Source organism: Elaeis guineensis, chromosome 10, assembly GCF_000442705.2.
Source record: "Elaeis guineensis isolate ETL-2024a chromosome 10, EG11, whole genome shotgun sequence".
Lineage (NCBI taxonomy): Eukaryota > Viridiplantae > Streptophyta > Magnoliopsida > Arecales > Arecaceae > Elaeis > Elaeis guineensis.
The window spans coordinates 71705531-71723702 of NC_026002.2; the positions used below are offsets into that span (position 1 = coordinate 71705531).

The following is an 18172-nucleotide window of genomic DNA, read 5'->3' on the forward strand; positions in this document are numbered from 1 at the left end:
TGAGCCTTTGCTTGGCTAAACACCAAATTTGCTGAAATCTTTCGTACTGATACCTAAATAAAAAACAGAAAATATACAAATAGGTTGCAATTTTTGAAAAAAAAAAAAAATCTGTTAACTCCAAAATCTTTATATATATACATTTGGTAATCTACAAGAGGCAAGAACAGCAAGGCTTTGACTTCACAGGATACCGACCCTCACTTTGTACGCCCGTTTAAACACAACAACAACAACGGGGAGGAAGGCTAATACGCACCCATTATTTTCACCCTCAATTGCAAGAATAGTAACAGTTCCATGAAATAATGAATCTAATCACATATTTAATCTCCTTTATGAGGTAGTGATCTGGCCTCTTTTTTTTTTTTTTTGTGTGTGTAAAAAGTGATTTGTCCTTTTTTTTTTTTTGGATACAAAAAGTGATTTGTCCTCCAACCGAGATGAATGAACCATGGTGACATGCACTTCCAAATCCACAGGTTACTGCCGATCCCCTGACTATTTCCCGAGGCAGACAATTTGCGACCATCACCAAAACAATTTTCACACCAGAATTCCATAAATCAGCTTGTGAATGCACTCCCAACAGAGTCCATTTAGCCATTAATATCTCTGGAACAATGTATCGACTGCAGGGTATCCTTCAGCTGGTCTTCACAACCATCATGACAATATTTATCTAAAATACAAATTTGTGATCAGTTTCAAAAACAGTAATTTTTCCAACACAGTTCAGAATTAAAACAGGATGGAAGTTATACCTTTGGCATGGGAGAAGCATTCACCATCCTTTGTACAAACCCACCATTCGATCGCACAATTGCTTCAAGATGCATGCAGATGGATGAATGAAAAGTTCGAAGTGCTCTGAGATCCATACAGGACATGATCCAACACTCGACACCACGAAAGAAGATCAATCATTTGATCTTCTTTCACATGAAAGATACAACCTGAACCCATTAAAACAACCATTGTATCTGAGAATTGAAGGCAAGCAATACAAAGCCGCAGGCTGTCCAGATTTGTCCATGCATAGCCTCTGTCCGGTCACTATCACCAAGTCCAGCCAAAAGAATTGCTACATGTACGCTTGAAGCCTCTGCAAAAAACTATCTCGGTATCAGTTGTCTTGCTTAATTTTGAGTGAACTGAATATAGTTTTGATGCCTGCACATTAACAAAAGAAGACCATACAAACATGGCAGAACCTAAATTGCATTGCTCCAGTCATGAAATTCACGTTACAAAACTTTTCCTCTTTACAGCAGTAACTTTACAATTCATAATGCAGTAAATCAGCAGGTCCAGCTATCAAATGGTATAGCACACGCTCATCTTCTCACAGTTCTCACAGGTTCAATAAACAAATGAAAACCAAATCTCTTACTTAAAAGAATAACCATATCTTCTCCGATCTCTCATAAAGAATGGGTGTCGAAGGGCCTCTCGTGCTTTCAGACGCTCAGCCGGATCATACCGAAGCAGCCCTTGCAGAAGATCAATCAAATCCCCAGCAGAATGATCAACATGCTGCATTACCAGGTTCTGAAACAGAAGATTCAATTATATGTAGACCACTGGAAGATAATTAGACCTTTATTAAAACATTAAACAGTGAAAGGTATCATAAAGACAAGGGTGAACAAATTCTGTTCACAGTTCACAAACACAAGCAGATTAACACCAACAAGTTACCTGGAGGCGAGGCAACTTGTAAACTGCTCTCATGCTTTCATTTGACGTTGCCCCTTCAGGCCAATCCAGTCGCAGTCCTCGACGGAAATACTTCTCAGCACGTTGGCTGCGAGAAACAATACAATAGAGCAAAGCTAAATCTCATAACCATGGATTCATAAACTGCTGGAATGAGATGGTACTGACAGTACCATATTGTCCCAAGGCGAAACCAGCACTGGTATGGATGCAGGATGCCAAACACATCCGTACCACTATATACCAGCCATACTGGTCTGCATCGATGGTACCATACACATCATACCGACAAGTACCAATGGTTTTCATTCTTTTTGGCACTGGAGTTTTGGTGTATATTGACAGCACCGGTACGATGACAATATCATACCATTCTGATATAAATGTGGGGTTTGGTACTGGTATTTAAAACCTTACAACAATCAAGCATTCCCTGACCATCTAGTCAGAATTATTAATCCTTATTCATGAATCATGTAAAATTTGCATCAAAACATGTAAAAAGTAGAAGAATATAAATGCATCAGAAAAGGTAAAAGAACAGCTTAAGGCTCTTAAAATTTACATCGAATTTAAAACCTTACAACAATCAAGCATTTCCCCGACCATTTAGTGTCAGATTTATGAATCTTTATTCATCATCATTTAAAATTTACAGCAAAACATGTATAAAGTAGCAGAATATAAATGCATCAAAAAGGTAAGAAGCAGCCTGTGGCTCTTACTCAGCTCTAATGACCATGTGCTGTGGCAGTGGGCCTAACACCCTCTCCATCATAGCTAGATGCTCCAGGTTCTCATGGGTTTGAAAGAGTGCCTCTCCCTGTTTTTAGAAAAGAAAAAAGTAAGTAAACATGATTGGAATTGTTACACAAGCCTACCCTATATCATCTACCCAATGCAAATCTCCATCAAGTTCTATAAACTGCGTGTCGTGATGCAAGATATATAGAAATAAGGCCCGTTAATTTGGTAAGAAAGACAATTCAGTCAATTCTGGCCAAGAAACTTCATCTCAAAATTATATTGATGATAAAACTTTATGCATGCAAGAGAACAATCCATTTAAGGTTGTTACAACTTAAAACAGTAAGAAGTGAGTAACAAGCAAGTATCAGAATACCTTCCTAAATAAAATATATCTCAGAGACTTTTCACCCTCCCAATCAAGAAACCAAGCACCATGTTTGGACACAGCACTACTTTCAGGGCTATCTTGTACCTGATTGCTTATGACTGTTAAAATTCAAAGCAAATAATTTTTTTGGACTTGACCTACTATAAGCGGTTCTCAAATGCCCCACCATGCTACACTTCTTATATCCTGTATGCCTGTACAAGAGTTAATTAGTAACCAACAAACCATTGATTCACCTAACAAGAGGAAGCACGGTGAAAAGACAAGATCAGCAAGACCACATCTGAAATCTTTAGATACTAGGGAGTAGGGACCATGAATCACCATTAAAACTGTTTGCACATATAAAAATTGTTAGACTCCAATTCAATCACCATTATCCATGCTCATGTGGATAGCACTGCAATGCACCCAAGCATCCAGGAAATTATAGCTCAGGGGATCCAGCACCACACATTAACTATTGGCCTTTGCAAAGAGTAGAGTTATAATGACAAATATTAGGTCCATTTGGAGGACAAACTGACATTAAAATATTTCTGCACATGCTAAATCATAAATTAGGGCAATAGCTCACGTCTCCAAAAAGGAAAGAACACACATACAATACTTAGCATGCTCAATTCTTCATCACACCAGTTCCATCTATTACTTCATCAGCACATAATCAGTTAAAATTGCATGTTTGGAAGGAAAGGAAGTACAGGATTTTAAGTTATTTGCAAATCATTCTTCAGGGGCAATTCATGCAAACCCAACCCAGGCCACCGATCTACACATATCCACCTCAAACAACAAATTCCTCATTTTCCATCAAAAACATCGCTAGCTTGCTAGAGAAATTCTAGCTCGTACATTAGCAGATTCACAACACAGGCTCCACATTTTGCAAATAACTAATTATTAAATCACAATGAAGTGTCTGGACAACAATGAACTGAAACTACTGATTACAAAAATCACAATTATAAAGGTCATTGCAACTCTCCCTGTATATCATCAAAATAAAGCAATCATGAAGTTATAAACTGAAACTAAGGATCCAAAACTTGGAAAAAACTCGCATAAATGACTTCTTTTTTTTTTTTTTTTGAAAAGAAATGAAGGGGGGGGGGGTGCTTACCGAGCAAAGTTCAACAAGAATGCAACCCACACTCCACAAATCACAAGGATAGTTCCATCCAAGTCCTTCAAAGAAGTAGAAGAATGATGATGATGACGATGACAACAACAATGATGATGATGATACAATAACAATATTTCCCTTGTTACTGGGGCAAATCAACAAAAGGGCACAAAATGTACCAAATAGAAATTTATCATTAAACCATACCAAGAATAACTTCTGGTGCACGATAATGCCTTGTTGACACCACATAGTTGTGATCCTGATGCTCAAATGTTGTACTCCCAAAGTCAATGAGCTTGATAGCACTAGACTTTGGCAGATTCTTAGAAAATGAGCCATCCTTAGCTGATCGTGTCAGAAACTTCATGGACAATAACACAAAAAAGATTAGACAGATTGAATATACAAACACAGAATCAAACAACTGCATGATTCAAATCCTCAGAGAAGCTGAACAGGCATGCCAGAGATAGCAAAAATGCAGTCAGCAATCATGTTGTCTCTTGAAATACCTCATGCATTAAATCGAGGGGTAAAAATGCACTTTAGTTACAGTAAAAAAAGGATACCTTATAATCGGGGACCTTAATATACTCTGACGACACAAGAAGGACGTTCTCAGGCTTCAGATCAGTATGAATAAGCCGTAAATCATGCATAACTGAAAGAAGCAGAGAAACAATATGAACCATTCGACAGTGAAATCAATAAGGCTATGTTCTGACTTGCATGCACGTTTCCAAAAGCAAAAAAATTGTGTTTCTTTGTGATAAAAAGAGTGATGAATAAATATTTGAGCAACAAGAATCCACAAAATTAGTTTTTCAGATAAAGTGCTCAAAAGGACGTAATAGAGCAACTGTCATCCACATACATGCTACAGACTCCAAAAGTTGTCTGCCAAACTCCCGGACTAGGTCAATGGGAAATGAACGATAGCTGTTCCTCCGGAGAAAATCATATAAGCTTGGTCCAAGCTTCTCAAAGACCTGTTATAACCATTTAAGACAATATGCATGCTTTAACTTTGCAGTATACCAGAAATCAGAAAAATCTTAAGCCAAAACAAATAAATCAAATAATAAAAACGTATATACTTACAATACATATATGATTACGATAGTCAAACCAATTCCGTAATTGCACACAGCTGCAGGATTAAAACCACTTCCGCATATTCATCTTAAACCCAAAGTGTTGCAGGGATCGACAAATTTAGTGGAACATGACTGCCTACCGTGTACCACTGATGTCAGCTTTTGCAAGTCTCTGAAGCACATCAATTTCAATCATTGCAGCTTCCCGATATTTTCGAAGTGAACGCACAATTTTGATAGCCACTGCTTCTGTCTTTTCCAAGTCCAAACATTCCACTACTTGTCCAAATGTTCCTGCACGATTAACAATTCATACAAAGTAGACATACAAAACAGTAACACTACATACTTCATTTAAAAAAAAAAAAGAAAATTAAGGTCCACACTCTTTTCCTTTTAGGAACCACCAAACATTTTCTCTAGAACCTCTGGTATAAGCTCAAGTTCTTCCCTCAGTATGATGTTCAAACTTGGTCCAATAATTTCAAAACATTGGAGCATGTGAGAACCAAGAGATGGAACAGAAAGAAGAACAAGATTATCAAATACTCATATAGCACGGAAGGATAGAAGAAAGAACCCACCTTCACCCATTTTGCTGAGTATCCGATCTGCAGAAGTCAATCCCAAAAAGAAAAATGCCAGTATCAGGGCACGCAAAAAAAAAAAAAAACTAAATTGGCTAAAATATTTAGGGGAAACAACATGGAGAAGAATAGTACCAGAAAAAATATGAGAAATCTGCCAACTAAATGATAATCAGACAGTTGCATAAACAAGCAAGATTTAAAATATAAAAATTTTTGCTCATATTTTTAGCTTGGACTGCATTTTAGAATACTCAAATTAAAAAGTAAATATGTACTTGAAAGCTCAATGGTCTAACAAAAATTGCATTTTTTTAATAACTGCCAAAGAAATAAAAAGAAAAGACATGAAAAGCAAAACTATAATACAAACAATATGCCAGGAAAAGAATTTAATTGTAAAAGTGCAAGAAAATCTTGTGAGAGCAAAATTCAACATCATTGATTGATGTAGCTTGCAGGCAAATATAACAGCAATTCGTCATTCTGCCCATTGATTCCCTCAATGGTAAAGCTTGCAGCAAATAGAAGGGGGAAAATCAATAACAACTAAAAAGGGCAATGTGGTTCGCGATTATATTTCAAATCAAAGCAGGGAGGAAAGAAGAAGATAAAATAACGAGAACTCTGAAGCAACATTCGCACAAGTAAACAAGCAAACAAGAAGAGGTAATGAACAATTACATCTCGGGGTCAGAGTCTCGCCAATTGCAAAAACGTAATGGCCATCCTTGTCATCCAATCTCCATGGAGGAGATGCAGGGGAAGGAACTCCAGTCGAGTAATACGAGTGCAACAAATGGTTTGTGCTAGCCCCATACAGAACTTCCTGTCCATGATATACTGTTGGAATGACCTACAAAGACAAGTCGGTCAAAAATTTTCAGACTTGTGATTCTCCGTGAGCTAAACAAACAAAACATCTGAATTGTCCTTCTTATCTAAAATTTACTCCAAACATCCCAATCGCATATCTAAATATATTTAAATTAGAGAGAAAACGACTTGTACCTCAAAAATTGCATTTTTATACAAAAGATCCACACAAAGAAAAAAAAAGTCAGATTGTTCCAAAATCTAATTAGCTATGAGCAAAGAGATAGAAAATTCTTTCCACGATCTACCGCCCACACTATGAATTTTCCCTTCCAAAAAATCACCAAAACATCCAAAATGGAATTTTTCGCAATCGAAAAACGCCTGTGAAATCAATTGATCACCAAGAAGAACGCAAGATTGAATCTTTCGCAGCAATCTAACCTCAGATTCCAAACAAAATAAAAACGTTATTTTTCTGATATTTCCGAAAAGAGGAGGAAAAGGGGGATCTACCAAACAACTCAGAGAATCAAGAATCAAAAGTTAAGCTTTGAAAACACGAAGCGCCGAGAAAACGATTCAAGAAAGAACCGACATGTATTAAAGGAGACAGATCGAAAAGGGAAATTAGCCAAGAAAAAGGGTGGAGGATACCCTGGGAGGAGCGAGAGGAGGCACGTCCCAAGTGAGCCGGGGCCTCTTCCTGGGGCGCTTGTCCATGGCCACGTGCCGGTACTCCCCGACCCATTGGGTCTCCATCGCCGATCGATACTTAAGCTAACATCGAATCCAGAAGGGAGAGAGAAGGAAATGGAAAAGAGAATCGGGAGAGCTGAAGAAGAGACGCGGGGTGGAGGAGGGGTGGAGGGGTGGGGCGGGGGTTGTTTTCCCGAACCCTAGTCGGTTCCGCTAGATCTAGCCTATAGTCATAGTTCATGGGAATGAGTCGCAATTGTGTCCGCTAGATATAGCCTATGGTCACATACGGGTCGAGTCAATGCAAATGGGAATGATTCTGGGTTCTTTTGTAATGTGCATCGTACGTATTGTTGTCGGCTTAGGTGGGAGTCACCGGAATGCCGCCATATCTAGCCAGAAAGATGGTGATTAAATTTATAAAAAAAAATTTTATCGAAACTGACTTCAATAAAAATCCTCCGATGCTCCAATCAATAATCTAAAATAAATGAAAAGGAGCGCACAAGTATTTTCATACCATCTCTTTTTTGGATCCTACAGTTGTTTTCATCTATAGATCAGCATTCGAACTTATCCGATGTGCAGCAAATTACTTTTTAGAGTCGCATGATATGACGGAAGCTTTTCCAGCATGTAACTAACCGCTCTCAGGAGTGACATGATTTGATTAGAGCTTTTCCGGCATGCAGCTAGCCACTTTCAGGAGTGACAGGATTTGATGGAAGCTTTCTCAAGAGTGGCATGATTTGACATTGGGCAGTGTAACTTAATGGGACCATGCGGAGGTCTTCTATTAACCTTTCCCCATCATGACGATTAGTAGGGGTCGGGGGAATTATGACCCAACACTCTGTCTTTGGCCTAATGACAGGGGTAGAGGTGCTGGCGAGCTAGAAGCTGGTGTGTGGATCAGCGGCGACTGGAACTGGTCCATATGTTCAGGTCGGGCAAGAACTTATATCAGTTCGGGCCATGGGAGTTCATCCTAATGGCCTGGTAAGGCCTCGGGCTGGGAGCCAGCTGGAGGTTGGCCTAGGGGTCGATGATAGCTCGAGCTGATATAATCATAGCCTCGGACTATCACGAAGGATCCATCATCGGAGGGGGCCAGAGGATGAGTCTCAAGGTCAGTGGCTAAGGAGGTATGCCCCTATAACACTTGCCTCCCTCCCCCCCCCCCCCCCCCACTTTGGAGCCCGAAGTGTTTGCTTCGAGTAATCAGAGTAGAGGCCCGTGGAGGGAGAGCCCCGACTAAGTGGATGAATTTGAGCCAATTGTTCTCCTAGTAGACACTTTTAAGAGCCCATGCTTTGATTTGCCAGATCGCTTCGATGATATTTTCAAATATTTCCTGAGGCCTCCCTTGGATACGCTCCGGGGATCTCGGGCTTGGGGGTTTTAACTTGAATCGGGATGCCCCTAAGGTTGTTGGCATTGTCTTGGTCCAAACCTTGGAGATCTTTGTTAGGACCAAGATACCTCCAAGGGATCGACTTGTTGGTCTTTCGAGCCTTTATTGCATCTATCGCTCATTGCCTCATGACTTTAGCCGCATTTAAGGAAGGAGGGATGTTTCCAAGGGTGCAAACCTTGAAAGCATCCCCGGGCCTATCCTAGCCTGCCATGTGGCAAACTTTGTGAGCTTCGAAGTATTTATGCGAGTTGTCCTATGAGACTTGGAGCAGATAAGGGCGTGATTAAGGACCGCGCCATTAGCTATTTTAGAGCCGGGTAGGTGGCATGATCCGATGGGCTGGTGTCACAGTTGCAACATCCAAAATCAATATAAATGGGTCATACCTTTGGCAGGACTTAGTTATCAGAGTAGGTTCTTCTTCCCACTATGCAACAAATATAAAGTTGTCACTAAAATCTATCAAGTGTGACATTAAAAAGAAGGCTGCTACAGCCCGAAGCAAGTCTTTCTTGTGAAGAAAAATTAGGCAGTTCTATGCATGTAATTTTAAAATTTTACAGCAGAACGCGATAGATTAAACGATTTAATCTACATTACATGCATAAGATCTAATCTAGACTATCTTATCAAGATCTATGATATGATTAAATATGTGATTAAGATCTAAAAATAATAAAATCTGCATTGATCATATTGATGCTCTAAATTAGATCTAACCATTAGATCTAATCAAATCTGATCTAACGAGTTCAGAACTCATTATCGAAGCGTAGGTTGCTGATCTCTATAATTGTATCACATGGATTGGAGCTCCTTCAGGTTGCTTGCAGCCGCATAAGATATCCGGTCTCTATGAATCGTCCACACAAAGATCGATTGCTGATTAATCTTTTCGAGAGTGCAAGCTCATGAAGATCTTTGATGGTTGATTTCTTCTTCTTCTTTGAATCTTTTGAATACTCTAGAGTGGGAGAAGAACTAAGGGAAGGAGGAGAGGCTAGAGAAAACTATTTTTCTCTTCTTGAAATCACACTTCTCTTGTTAGGCGTCCAACAATTTGATCCCTTATATAGGTGGGCTAGGGATTAGGGTTAAGAGAAGGCGCCAACACCCTTCATGCCATAAAAGATATGGCGTCCAAAATTCCCATGCTAATTTTTGTGATGGCGTGAGAAAGAAATCAGATTTTTCTCATGCCAACCAACCTTCTCAACGTGAATAAAGAAAGGGATTTTGGCACCACTAATACTTTCTCATGAAACTTGATTTCCTTCCTTCTTATCTTCTTATCTATAATTTGAATCAAATTCAAATAAAAAAGGAGATAAGGTTCATGACTCATCATGAGTGCCACCCACACTTTCTCATGCCAAAAAATCCCTCACGCAAACTCTTTTTGCGTGTTATGTATGGCGTGGATTCTAGAGCATGCACAAGAGAGAGAATTCCAGTTGATTGAGACTCTTCAATTTTTTAATTTTGGTTCAATCCAAATCTGATTTGGTTTGGACTCAATGAAAGAAAGGAACCTAATCTAATTAAGAATACAATCTCCTTATTAAATTTCTAATCCAATTAGAAATTAACTGAACTCAAGTTCTGATTAAATCAAAAATAAGTTTTCTTTGCAATTAGGCTTGATCTAATCAAACTTAATCTAAGTCAAACTGAATCCAATTCAATTAGACTTGATTCAAACCTCATTGCTCAATCAAATTGAGCTAATTAATAATCTAATTACTAATAAATCTTCCATTAATAGTAGAATCCCAATCCAATGGGACTCTCCTCTAGAGTTCCAATCCAATGAGACTCTTCACTAGAGTCCCAATCCAATGGGACTCTTCACCAGATCAGCCATCTGATCAAATTAAAATTTTTAATATGTGTAACTCGATAGGTTCAAACCTAAGTCGGTAGCATAGGAATAAATTTTTATACTAATCGATGTAATCATCTAGCAATAGAATCCGACGTCCGGATAGGTTGAATGATTAGAAAATAACATTCAAGAACCTACTGGCATATGGTTATCATATAATTCATCTCTTTGATCCTAATGCTGAAAGTGACCTAGGATTTAACTGTCAATCCTAAAATAGTCAACCATATTATATTTTAACCTTTCAAATCTATCACATGGATTATTCTAGTCAAGATTTTACTAAATTAAAATATACTGATGCATTAACTCCTACTTATTCAGAGAGATCGATTCCATCTTGACTTACACACCGACTTGATAAGTACTTGACTGTACCCAGAAACCTTTCATCACTGAATTAAAAATTCAAATTGTCCGACATCAAAGTACAATGAGTTGCTTACAAGTCACAATGATAATCTCAGATAGGAGGGGCACTTATATCCATACCCTTCGTGAGCTACTCTTGACAGCAGAGTGCTTCGTAATTGATCACGTTCGGTGTGAATGTACTCCTACATCCCACCTACATGCCATACTAATATCATCACACTCTTTGATTAAGAGGACAATCAACCCATATGGCACACAACAATCTATACTTGATATCACTATCATCCTATTAACAGTATATCATTTGATCGTAAATACGTTTGAAGAACTAAATGACAAATCTTTCTTTATCGATTAAATATGGTCCTAAGGGCTTCATCACAACACAGAAATTCTAAGAAGATAGACAAAATATGATGAAAAGTCAAATAATTTTTATTAATAAATATTTATATATAATATATAAATATGAGTACAACCGTCAATAAACTGACAATTAACTTTGAAATATAATTTTCAACAACTCTCACTTGGACTAAAGCCAATCGGTACAGTATCGTATATCCATCTTCGACTGTGATCATCGAACTCCTTGACTTTGAGAGCTTTAGTAAATAGATCGATCAGATTCTTCTTTCCGTCGATCTTCTGAAGGTCGATGTCACCTCGATCCATGATCTTCTGGATAAGGTGATAGCGACGCAGAATATGCTTGGTGCACTGATGGGACTTCGGCTCTCTGATTTGAGCAATGACTCCAGTGCTGTCGCATTACAACATAACGGGGCTATCAATGGAGGGTGCCACTTTGAGCTCGTCGATGAACTTCTGCAACCATACAGCTTCCTTTGTAGCATCAGATATCGCGATATACTTCACCTCGTAAACAGAGTCGGCCACGGTATATTGCTTGAAATTTTTTTAGCAGATTATTCTATCATTTAGGATAAAAATATATCCTGACATGCTCTTACTATCATCACGGTCTGACTAAAAATTGGAGTCAGTGAACCTCACTAGTTTCAAGTCAGATTCTTCATAAATAAGCCATTGATCCTTAGTATTTCTCAAATACTTAAGGATGGTCTTCACGACCTTCCAGTGATTTTCTCCTGGATCAGACTGATATCTGCTTACTACCTTTAGTAAGTATGTCACATCTAATCTTGTACATCTCATGGCGTATATTATGGAACCTACTGCTGAAGCATATGAAATTCTATTCATATGCTCTCTCTCTGGAGGAGTTATCGGACAGTCCCTCTTCGAGAGAGAAATTCCATGGCCTATCGAAAGATAACTTTTCTTGAAATTTTTCATGCTAAACCATTCAGTACGGTGTCTATATACGTAGACTGAGATAATTTAAATAATTTTTTTGATTTATCTCTGTAGATCTTCATCCTAAAGATGTAGGATGCTTCTTCCAGGTCCTTCATAGAGAACTGAGATGATAACCAAACCTTCATTCCTTATAATGCAGAGATATCATTTTTGATTAAAAAATATTATCCATATACAGAATAAGAAATAAAATGATAGAGTTGTTAGCTCATTTGTAAATACAAGATTCTTCTATATTCCTAACGAAGCTGTACATTTTGATCTCCTTATCAAAATATATGTTTTAACTTCGAGATGTCTGCTTCAATTCATAAATGGATCTCTGAAGCTTGCACACTTTAGACTCATCTGTGAATGTAAAATCTTTAGATTGTATCATATACACCTCTTCTTTCAATTTTTCATTTAGAAAAGCTATTTTCACATTCATTTATCAAATTTTATAGTCCATATGTGCTGTTATCGCAAGCATAATCCGAATGGATTTGAGCATTATCACAGAAAAAAAATATCTTGTCATAGTCAATACGATAATGCTGATGATAATCTTTGGCAATCAAAAAAATTTTATAGGTCTCTACTTTTTCATCTGCGTCCCTCTTTCTTTTGAAGATCCACTTACATCATATGAGTTTAACTCCTTCAGGTGGGTCAACTAATGTTTGCATATCATTGATCTTTATGGACTCTATTTCGGACTTCATGGCTTCAAACCATTTTTCAAAAAGTCGGATCTCTGCATTACATCCATATAGATGATTGGATCTTCATTATTCTCATCGAGTTCAACAGGATCCCCATCCTAGATCAAAAAATCATAGTATTTATCCGGTTGACACGATACTCTATCAGATCTCCTTAATAGTGCCTCTACAATAGGATCTAGATTTGATCCCATCAAATTTGATTCTGTGAGTTCAATAGATTGTGTCGGTTCTACCTGTTGAACTTCTTCAAGTTCAATCTTAGAGGTATTAATTCCTTCTCCAAAGAATTTTTTTTCAAAAAGATTGTCCTAAGGCTGACAAGCACTTTTTATTCATCAGCAAGATAGAAATAATATTCTTTAATTTCTTTCAAATATCCTATGAAAAAATACTTGTCAAATCTGACTTCGAGTTTATCCATTTTCAAATGTTTGACATAAGCCGGACATTCCCAAACCTTTAGGGAGAGAGAACTGGCTTATGCCCCATCCACATCTCATATGGTATTTTACTCATAGATTTACTCAGAATCCTATTAAGTACATAGCAAACCGACTCGAGTGCATATCCCCAAAAAGAGATCGGCAGATTAGAAAAATCCATCATGGATCGAATCATATCCAACAGGATTCTATTTCTCCTTTCCGACACACCATTATGTTGTGACGTTTCAGGAGGTATTCATTGTGAGAGAATCCTATTCTCTTCTAGATATGTCAAAAATTTACTAAAAAGATATTCACTTTCTCGATCAGATCGAAAAAATTTTATAATCTTCTCAATTTATTTTTCTATCTCATTAAAAAATTATTTGAATATTTCAAACGATTCAGACTTATATTTCATCAAGTAGATGTACCCATAAGATAGGTCATCTGTGAATATGATGAAATAGTGAGACCTTCCGGCACTATTGCTCATGGGTCCACATACATCAGTATGTATAATATCCAGAACATCACTAGCTCATTCATCTTTTTCAGTAAAAAGAGATTTGGTCATCTTTTCAAATAAACAAGACTCACAGGTAGGCAATGATTCATAATTATTATTTTCAAGGATTCTCTTTTGAGCTAACCTATTTATCCTATTCTTGTTAATATGACTTAGCCTATAATGTCAAAGGTAGACATCTATGATATTATCTATTCTAGGATATTTATTTGATGTATACATTATACTAGATCGTGATACAACATAAATATCATTATTCAATTGTTCATGCATCACAGTAATACTATTCAAAATGATATCACAATTTTTTTTTTTTATTGAAATCTCATAATTTTCTTTGACCAAAAGACCTACAGAAACTATATCCAATAAGAAACTAGGACAAAAATAACAATCACTAAGAACAATAGAATGAGAATCGAATATGAGCTTGATAATTCCTAAAGCTAGAACTAGAACTAATATTCCATCTCCAATATTTAGAAATCTCTCACCATTTCAAAATCTTCTACTGATCTGAAGTCTCTGTAATGAATTACAAATGTTAATAGAACTATCAGTATCTAAAACCCAGGTCATTATATCAAAAATTGAGAAGTTGCAAGGTATTATCATATAATTACCTTACCCAGCAATCGATTGGTTTTTCTTCTTTGGCTTGTTCGGGTCAAGGGATGCTACGTATTGAGGATAGTTTCTCTTTTAATGATTCTACTTCCTACAGTAGAAGCACTCTGCCTGACTTTAGTCGGACTTAAACTTAGACTTTTGGGTCTGACTCCCAGCACTTTGTACATTTTTATTCTTCTTTTTCTTCCCTTTCTTAAAGGGACGACGCCCATCCGAAGTAAATCCTCTCACTACATTCACCATCTTCTTGTAGAGCTGGTAATCCTTCTCAAAAGTCTATAGCAACTCCAACAGACCATTGTAGTTCACTACAGACTTTGTCATTCGATAATGATTGAGAAATGGTAGGTAGGATTTTGGTGAAAAATATAGGATCGCATCTTTTTCAAGCTGTTCATTCAAAAAAAAAATTGAGCTTGCTCAGACGCTCGATCTATTCGATCATCTATAATATATAATCAGTGACCGACGCTCTCTCCCTCATCCGTATATTGAAAATAGCACAACTGATCTTGTGCTGCTTAATATCATTGAAAGTGCCAAAAGACTCATTCAACATCTTGAGCATGTCTTTTAGCTGAACTTCCTTGAATTTACGGCTAAACTCATCATTTTTAGCCACCTGTATGATACAATGCACTATGGTACGATTGTTGATCCACTTCAAGTAAATATCTCGAACCACACCATGAGCATTCGAAGCAAACTCCTCAGGTGCCGGATCTATAAGGATGTACAAGATCCGCTCATGCTCCAAGATAATTTTTAATTTTCGATACCAGCAATTAAAATTAGATCCCGTTAAATTTTCACTATCCAACAGTGATCGAAGCGACAAATTTGTGGCTATAACTACACAAAAAGAAAAATTAAAACTTAATCAGTATATGAATTGATTAAACCTAAAAATATAGATTTTAGCCTAAAGGTTCTCCCACTATTTTATAGGAATTGGTAGTCTTTACCTCCAATTCAAAGAATTACCTTAATTTTTTAGCAGATACTAGAATTCACACAGACTGCACATGAGCCCGACTTTGGCTGGCCCACCCATATGCATCTATGGGTAGGTTATTTAACCAATTATTTCACCAAATAATTTTTAATAATTTATTTTATCTCAAAAAAATTTTCAGTTGACTTTGGTCTTCTCTGCAAGCCCTGATTAGGTCTAACCATTAACATAATAATACTCAGGAATCTAACTATCAAATGATCAGACTCGATTTTGGTCGGCCAATTTGACCACTTACTAGAAAGACTCGACTCAGTCATCATATTATGAATGATAATTCTAATAGCAGATGAGCATCAGATCTTTGGGCTTCCAATGATCATCATACTAATAAACTCATTATCATCTAACTTAATGAGAGGCTATGATTTAGTTATCACCATAACTATCTTATTTTAAGGACTTAATAATTTAGAGAATTCAATTGATGAATTAAGAGAAGAGAAGAAATTAACCAATTAACCACAATCCTTTCACTGATTTTATCAAGTCATTAAATTGGATTAGTGACATGCTGATTGAAGGGAGTCACACTGATCAACCTTAATGGCATGGGTTAACTTAATCACTTAGCGGTCTAATCAAAATATAATCTACCAAATTAACTAGGTAAGTAAGATCGATGGGAGGGTATGCCAAGCTTGCCTTAGACACCATTAAAATGATTAGATAAGTCGCTTTCAATTAAAAACCATCGATCGAAATGCCAAACTTATCTTAGACACCAATTGGTTAATTAGTTTCAATTTGACTAGCCTAATAACTCAGATTTGATCACTGAGCTTCAATCAAGATCTATTTGGTCTAATCAAAGATATGGACTTGACCATCTACAACTATTGTATTGATTCTAGAAAAAATCTGATTTACTCTAATTCAATATTTGGTTGGATTTAATCAATTTCTCTATATAGTCCATTAGCTCTTTGATTCTAACCTTAGGTCTAATTTAATTAAGAGGACCTGATTTGAGCTAACCCATACCCCATATTTTATGCAATGTCATTAGATCTTAAATCATAATTTTAGATTTAATTGATTCTATACTTAATTCTCAATTAAGTTCAGCATCAATATGGGTTTAGATTAAGTTTTAAAATTATTCTTTATGTAAACATCTTTATATCAAATTAAATCATAAAATCTTTTAGATCACATCTAAACCTTTTATGATCTCAAATCTTATTAAAATAATTTTAATCATTAAGATTAGATATTATTATTTTTCTTACAATTTGTATCACATACAATAAATCTTAGAGTTTCAAGATCTAAGATTTTATAGAAAAATAAGTTCTTCCTTTTGTATTTTTCTTCGTAGGACCTAACATCCCTACACGCCATAAGAGCACCCCATTGAATGAGAGGAGAGGATCATGTAACCTTACTTACTCTTATGACCGGACGATCTTGTAATTATCCAATTCAAGTACTTTGCTACTTAGATCATCTAATCTAACATATACTAGACTGATCAAATATCAAATCTAAAAATTAAAATTATTTAGATCTAATCTAAATAATATAAAATCATATCTAAATACATATAAAATTATATCATATTGAACGAGGCTCTGATATCATTTGAAGAAAAACTAGACAGTTCTATGCATGCAATTTTCAAATTTTGCAGTGGAACACAATAGATTAAATGATCTAATCTACATTACATGCATAAGATCTAATATAAACTATCTTGTCAAGATCTATGATATGATTAAATATGTGATTAAGATTTAAAAATAATAAAATTTGTATTGATCATATCAATGTTCTAAATTAGATGTAATCAAATCTGATCTAACGAGTTCAGAACTCATTATCGAAGTGCCGGTTGCTGATCTCCACAATTGTATCACATGGATTGAAACTCTTTCAAGTTGCTCATAGCCATACAAGATGTTTAGTCTCTATGAATCATCCACACAAAGATCGATTGCTGATTAATCTCTTCAGGAGTGTTAGCTCATGAAGATCTTTGATGGCTAATTTCTTCTTCTTCTTTGAATCTCTTGGACACTCTAGAGAGAAAAAAGAACTAAGGGAAGGAGGAGAGGCTAGAGAAAATTATTTTTCTCTTTTTGAAATCACACTTCTCTCATTAGGCGTCCAACAATTTGATCCTTTTTATAGGAGGGCTAGGGATTAGCGTTAAGAGGAGGCGACAACACCCTTCATGCCATAAAAGATATGGCGTCCAAAATTTCCATGCTAATTTTTGTGATGGCGTGAGAAAGAAATCAGATTTTTCTCATGCCAACCAACCTTCTAAACATGAATAAGGAAAGAGATTTTAGCACCACCAATACTTTCTCACAAAACTTGATTTCTTTCCTTCTTATCTTCTTATCTATGATTTGAATTAAATTCAAATAAGGAACAAGATAAGGTTCATAACTCATCATAAGTGCCGCCCACACTATCTCTGTGCCCTCATTTTTCATGCCAAAAAATTCCTCACGCAAACTCCTTTTGTGTGTTATGTATGGTGTGGATTCTAGGGCATGCGTAAGGGAGAGAGTCCCAGTTGATTAGGACTCTTCAATTTTTTAATTTTGGTTCAATCCAAATCTGATTTGGTTTGGACCCAATGAAAGGAAGGAACCTAATCTAATTAGGAATACAATCTTCTCATTAAATTTTTAGTCTAATTAAGAATT

General features: G+C 36.5%; 1 protein-coding gene across 3 annotated transcripts; it reads right to left on the reverse strand.

Annotated features, from left to right (window-relative positions):
- Positions 1 to 110: 110 nt before the first annotated feature.
- Positions 111 to 7402, reverse strand: LOC105032831 (serine/threonine-protein kinase AFC1). Of its 3 annotated transcripts, none has more exons than XM_010907404.4 (14): positions 7144 to 7402; positions 6355 to 6526; positions 5668 to 5694; positions 5224 to 5377; positions 5088 to 5136; positions 4861 to 4975; positions 4556 to 4647; positions 4191 to 4347; positions 3981 to 4045; positions 2445 to 2542; positions 1702 to 1807; positions 1394 to 1551; positions 765 to 1105; positions 111 to 682 (listed from the first exon to the last, which is right to left on the reverse strand). In XM_010907404.4, exons 1-13 carry the CDS (start codon positions 7246 to 7248, stop codon positions 1060 to 1062), a joined length of 1344 nt encoding a protein of 447 aa, XP_010905706.1. In that variant the 5' UTR covers positions 7249 to 7402; the 3' UTR covers positions 111 to 682; positions 765 to 1059. The 3 variants fall into 3 exon arrangements, with proteins under 3 accessions (XP_010905706.1, XP_010905707.1, XP_010905709.1); XM_010907405.4 differs by having other exon boundaries at positions 765 to 1115; XM_010907407.4 differs by lacking the exons at positions 111 to 682; positions 765 to 1105 and having other exon boundaries at positions 1206 to 1551.
- Between the last annotated feature and the right edge of the window lie 10770 nt (positions 7403 to 18172).

Coding starts and splice junctions, on each gene's coding strand:
- LOC105032831 (XM_010907404.4), bottom strand. CDS start 7,248: ATGGAGACCCAATGGGTCGGGGAGTACCGGCACGTGGCCATGGACAAG. Junction 1,808..2,444: donor CACATGGTCATTAGAGCTGA/GTAAGAGCCACA, acceptor TGTTTCTCGCAG/CCAACGTGCTGAGAAGTATT. Junction 1,106..1,393: donor AGATATGGTTATTCTTTTAA/GTAAGAGATTTG, acceptor AGTTTTTTGCAG/AGGCTTCAAGCGTACATGTA.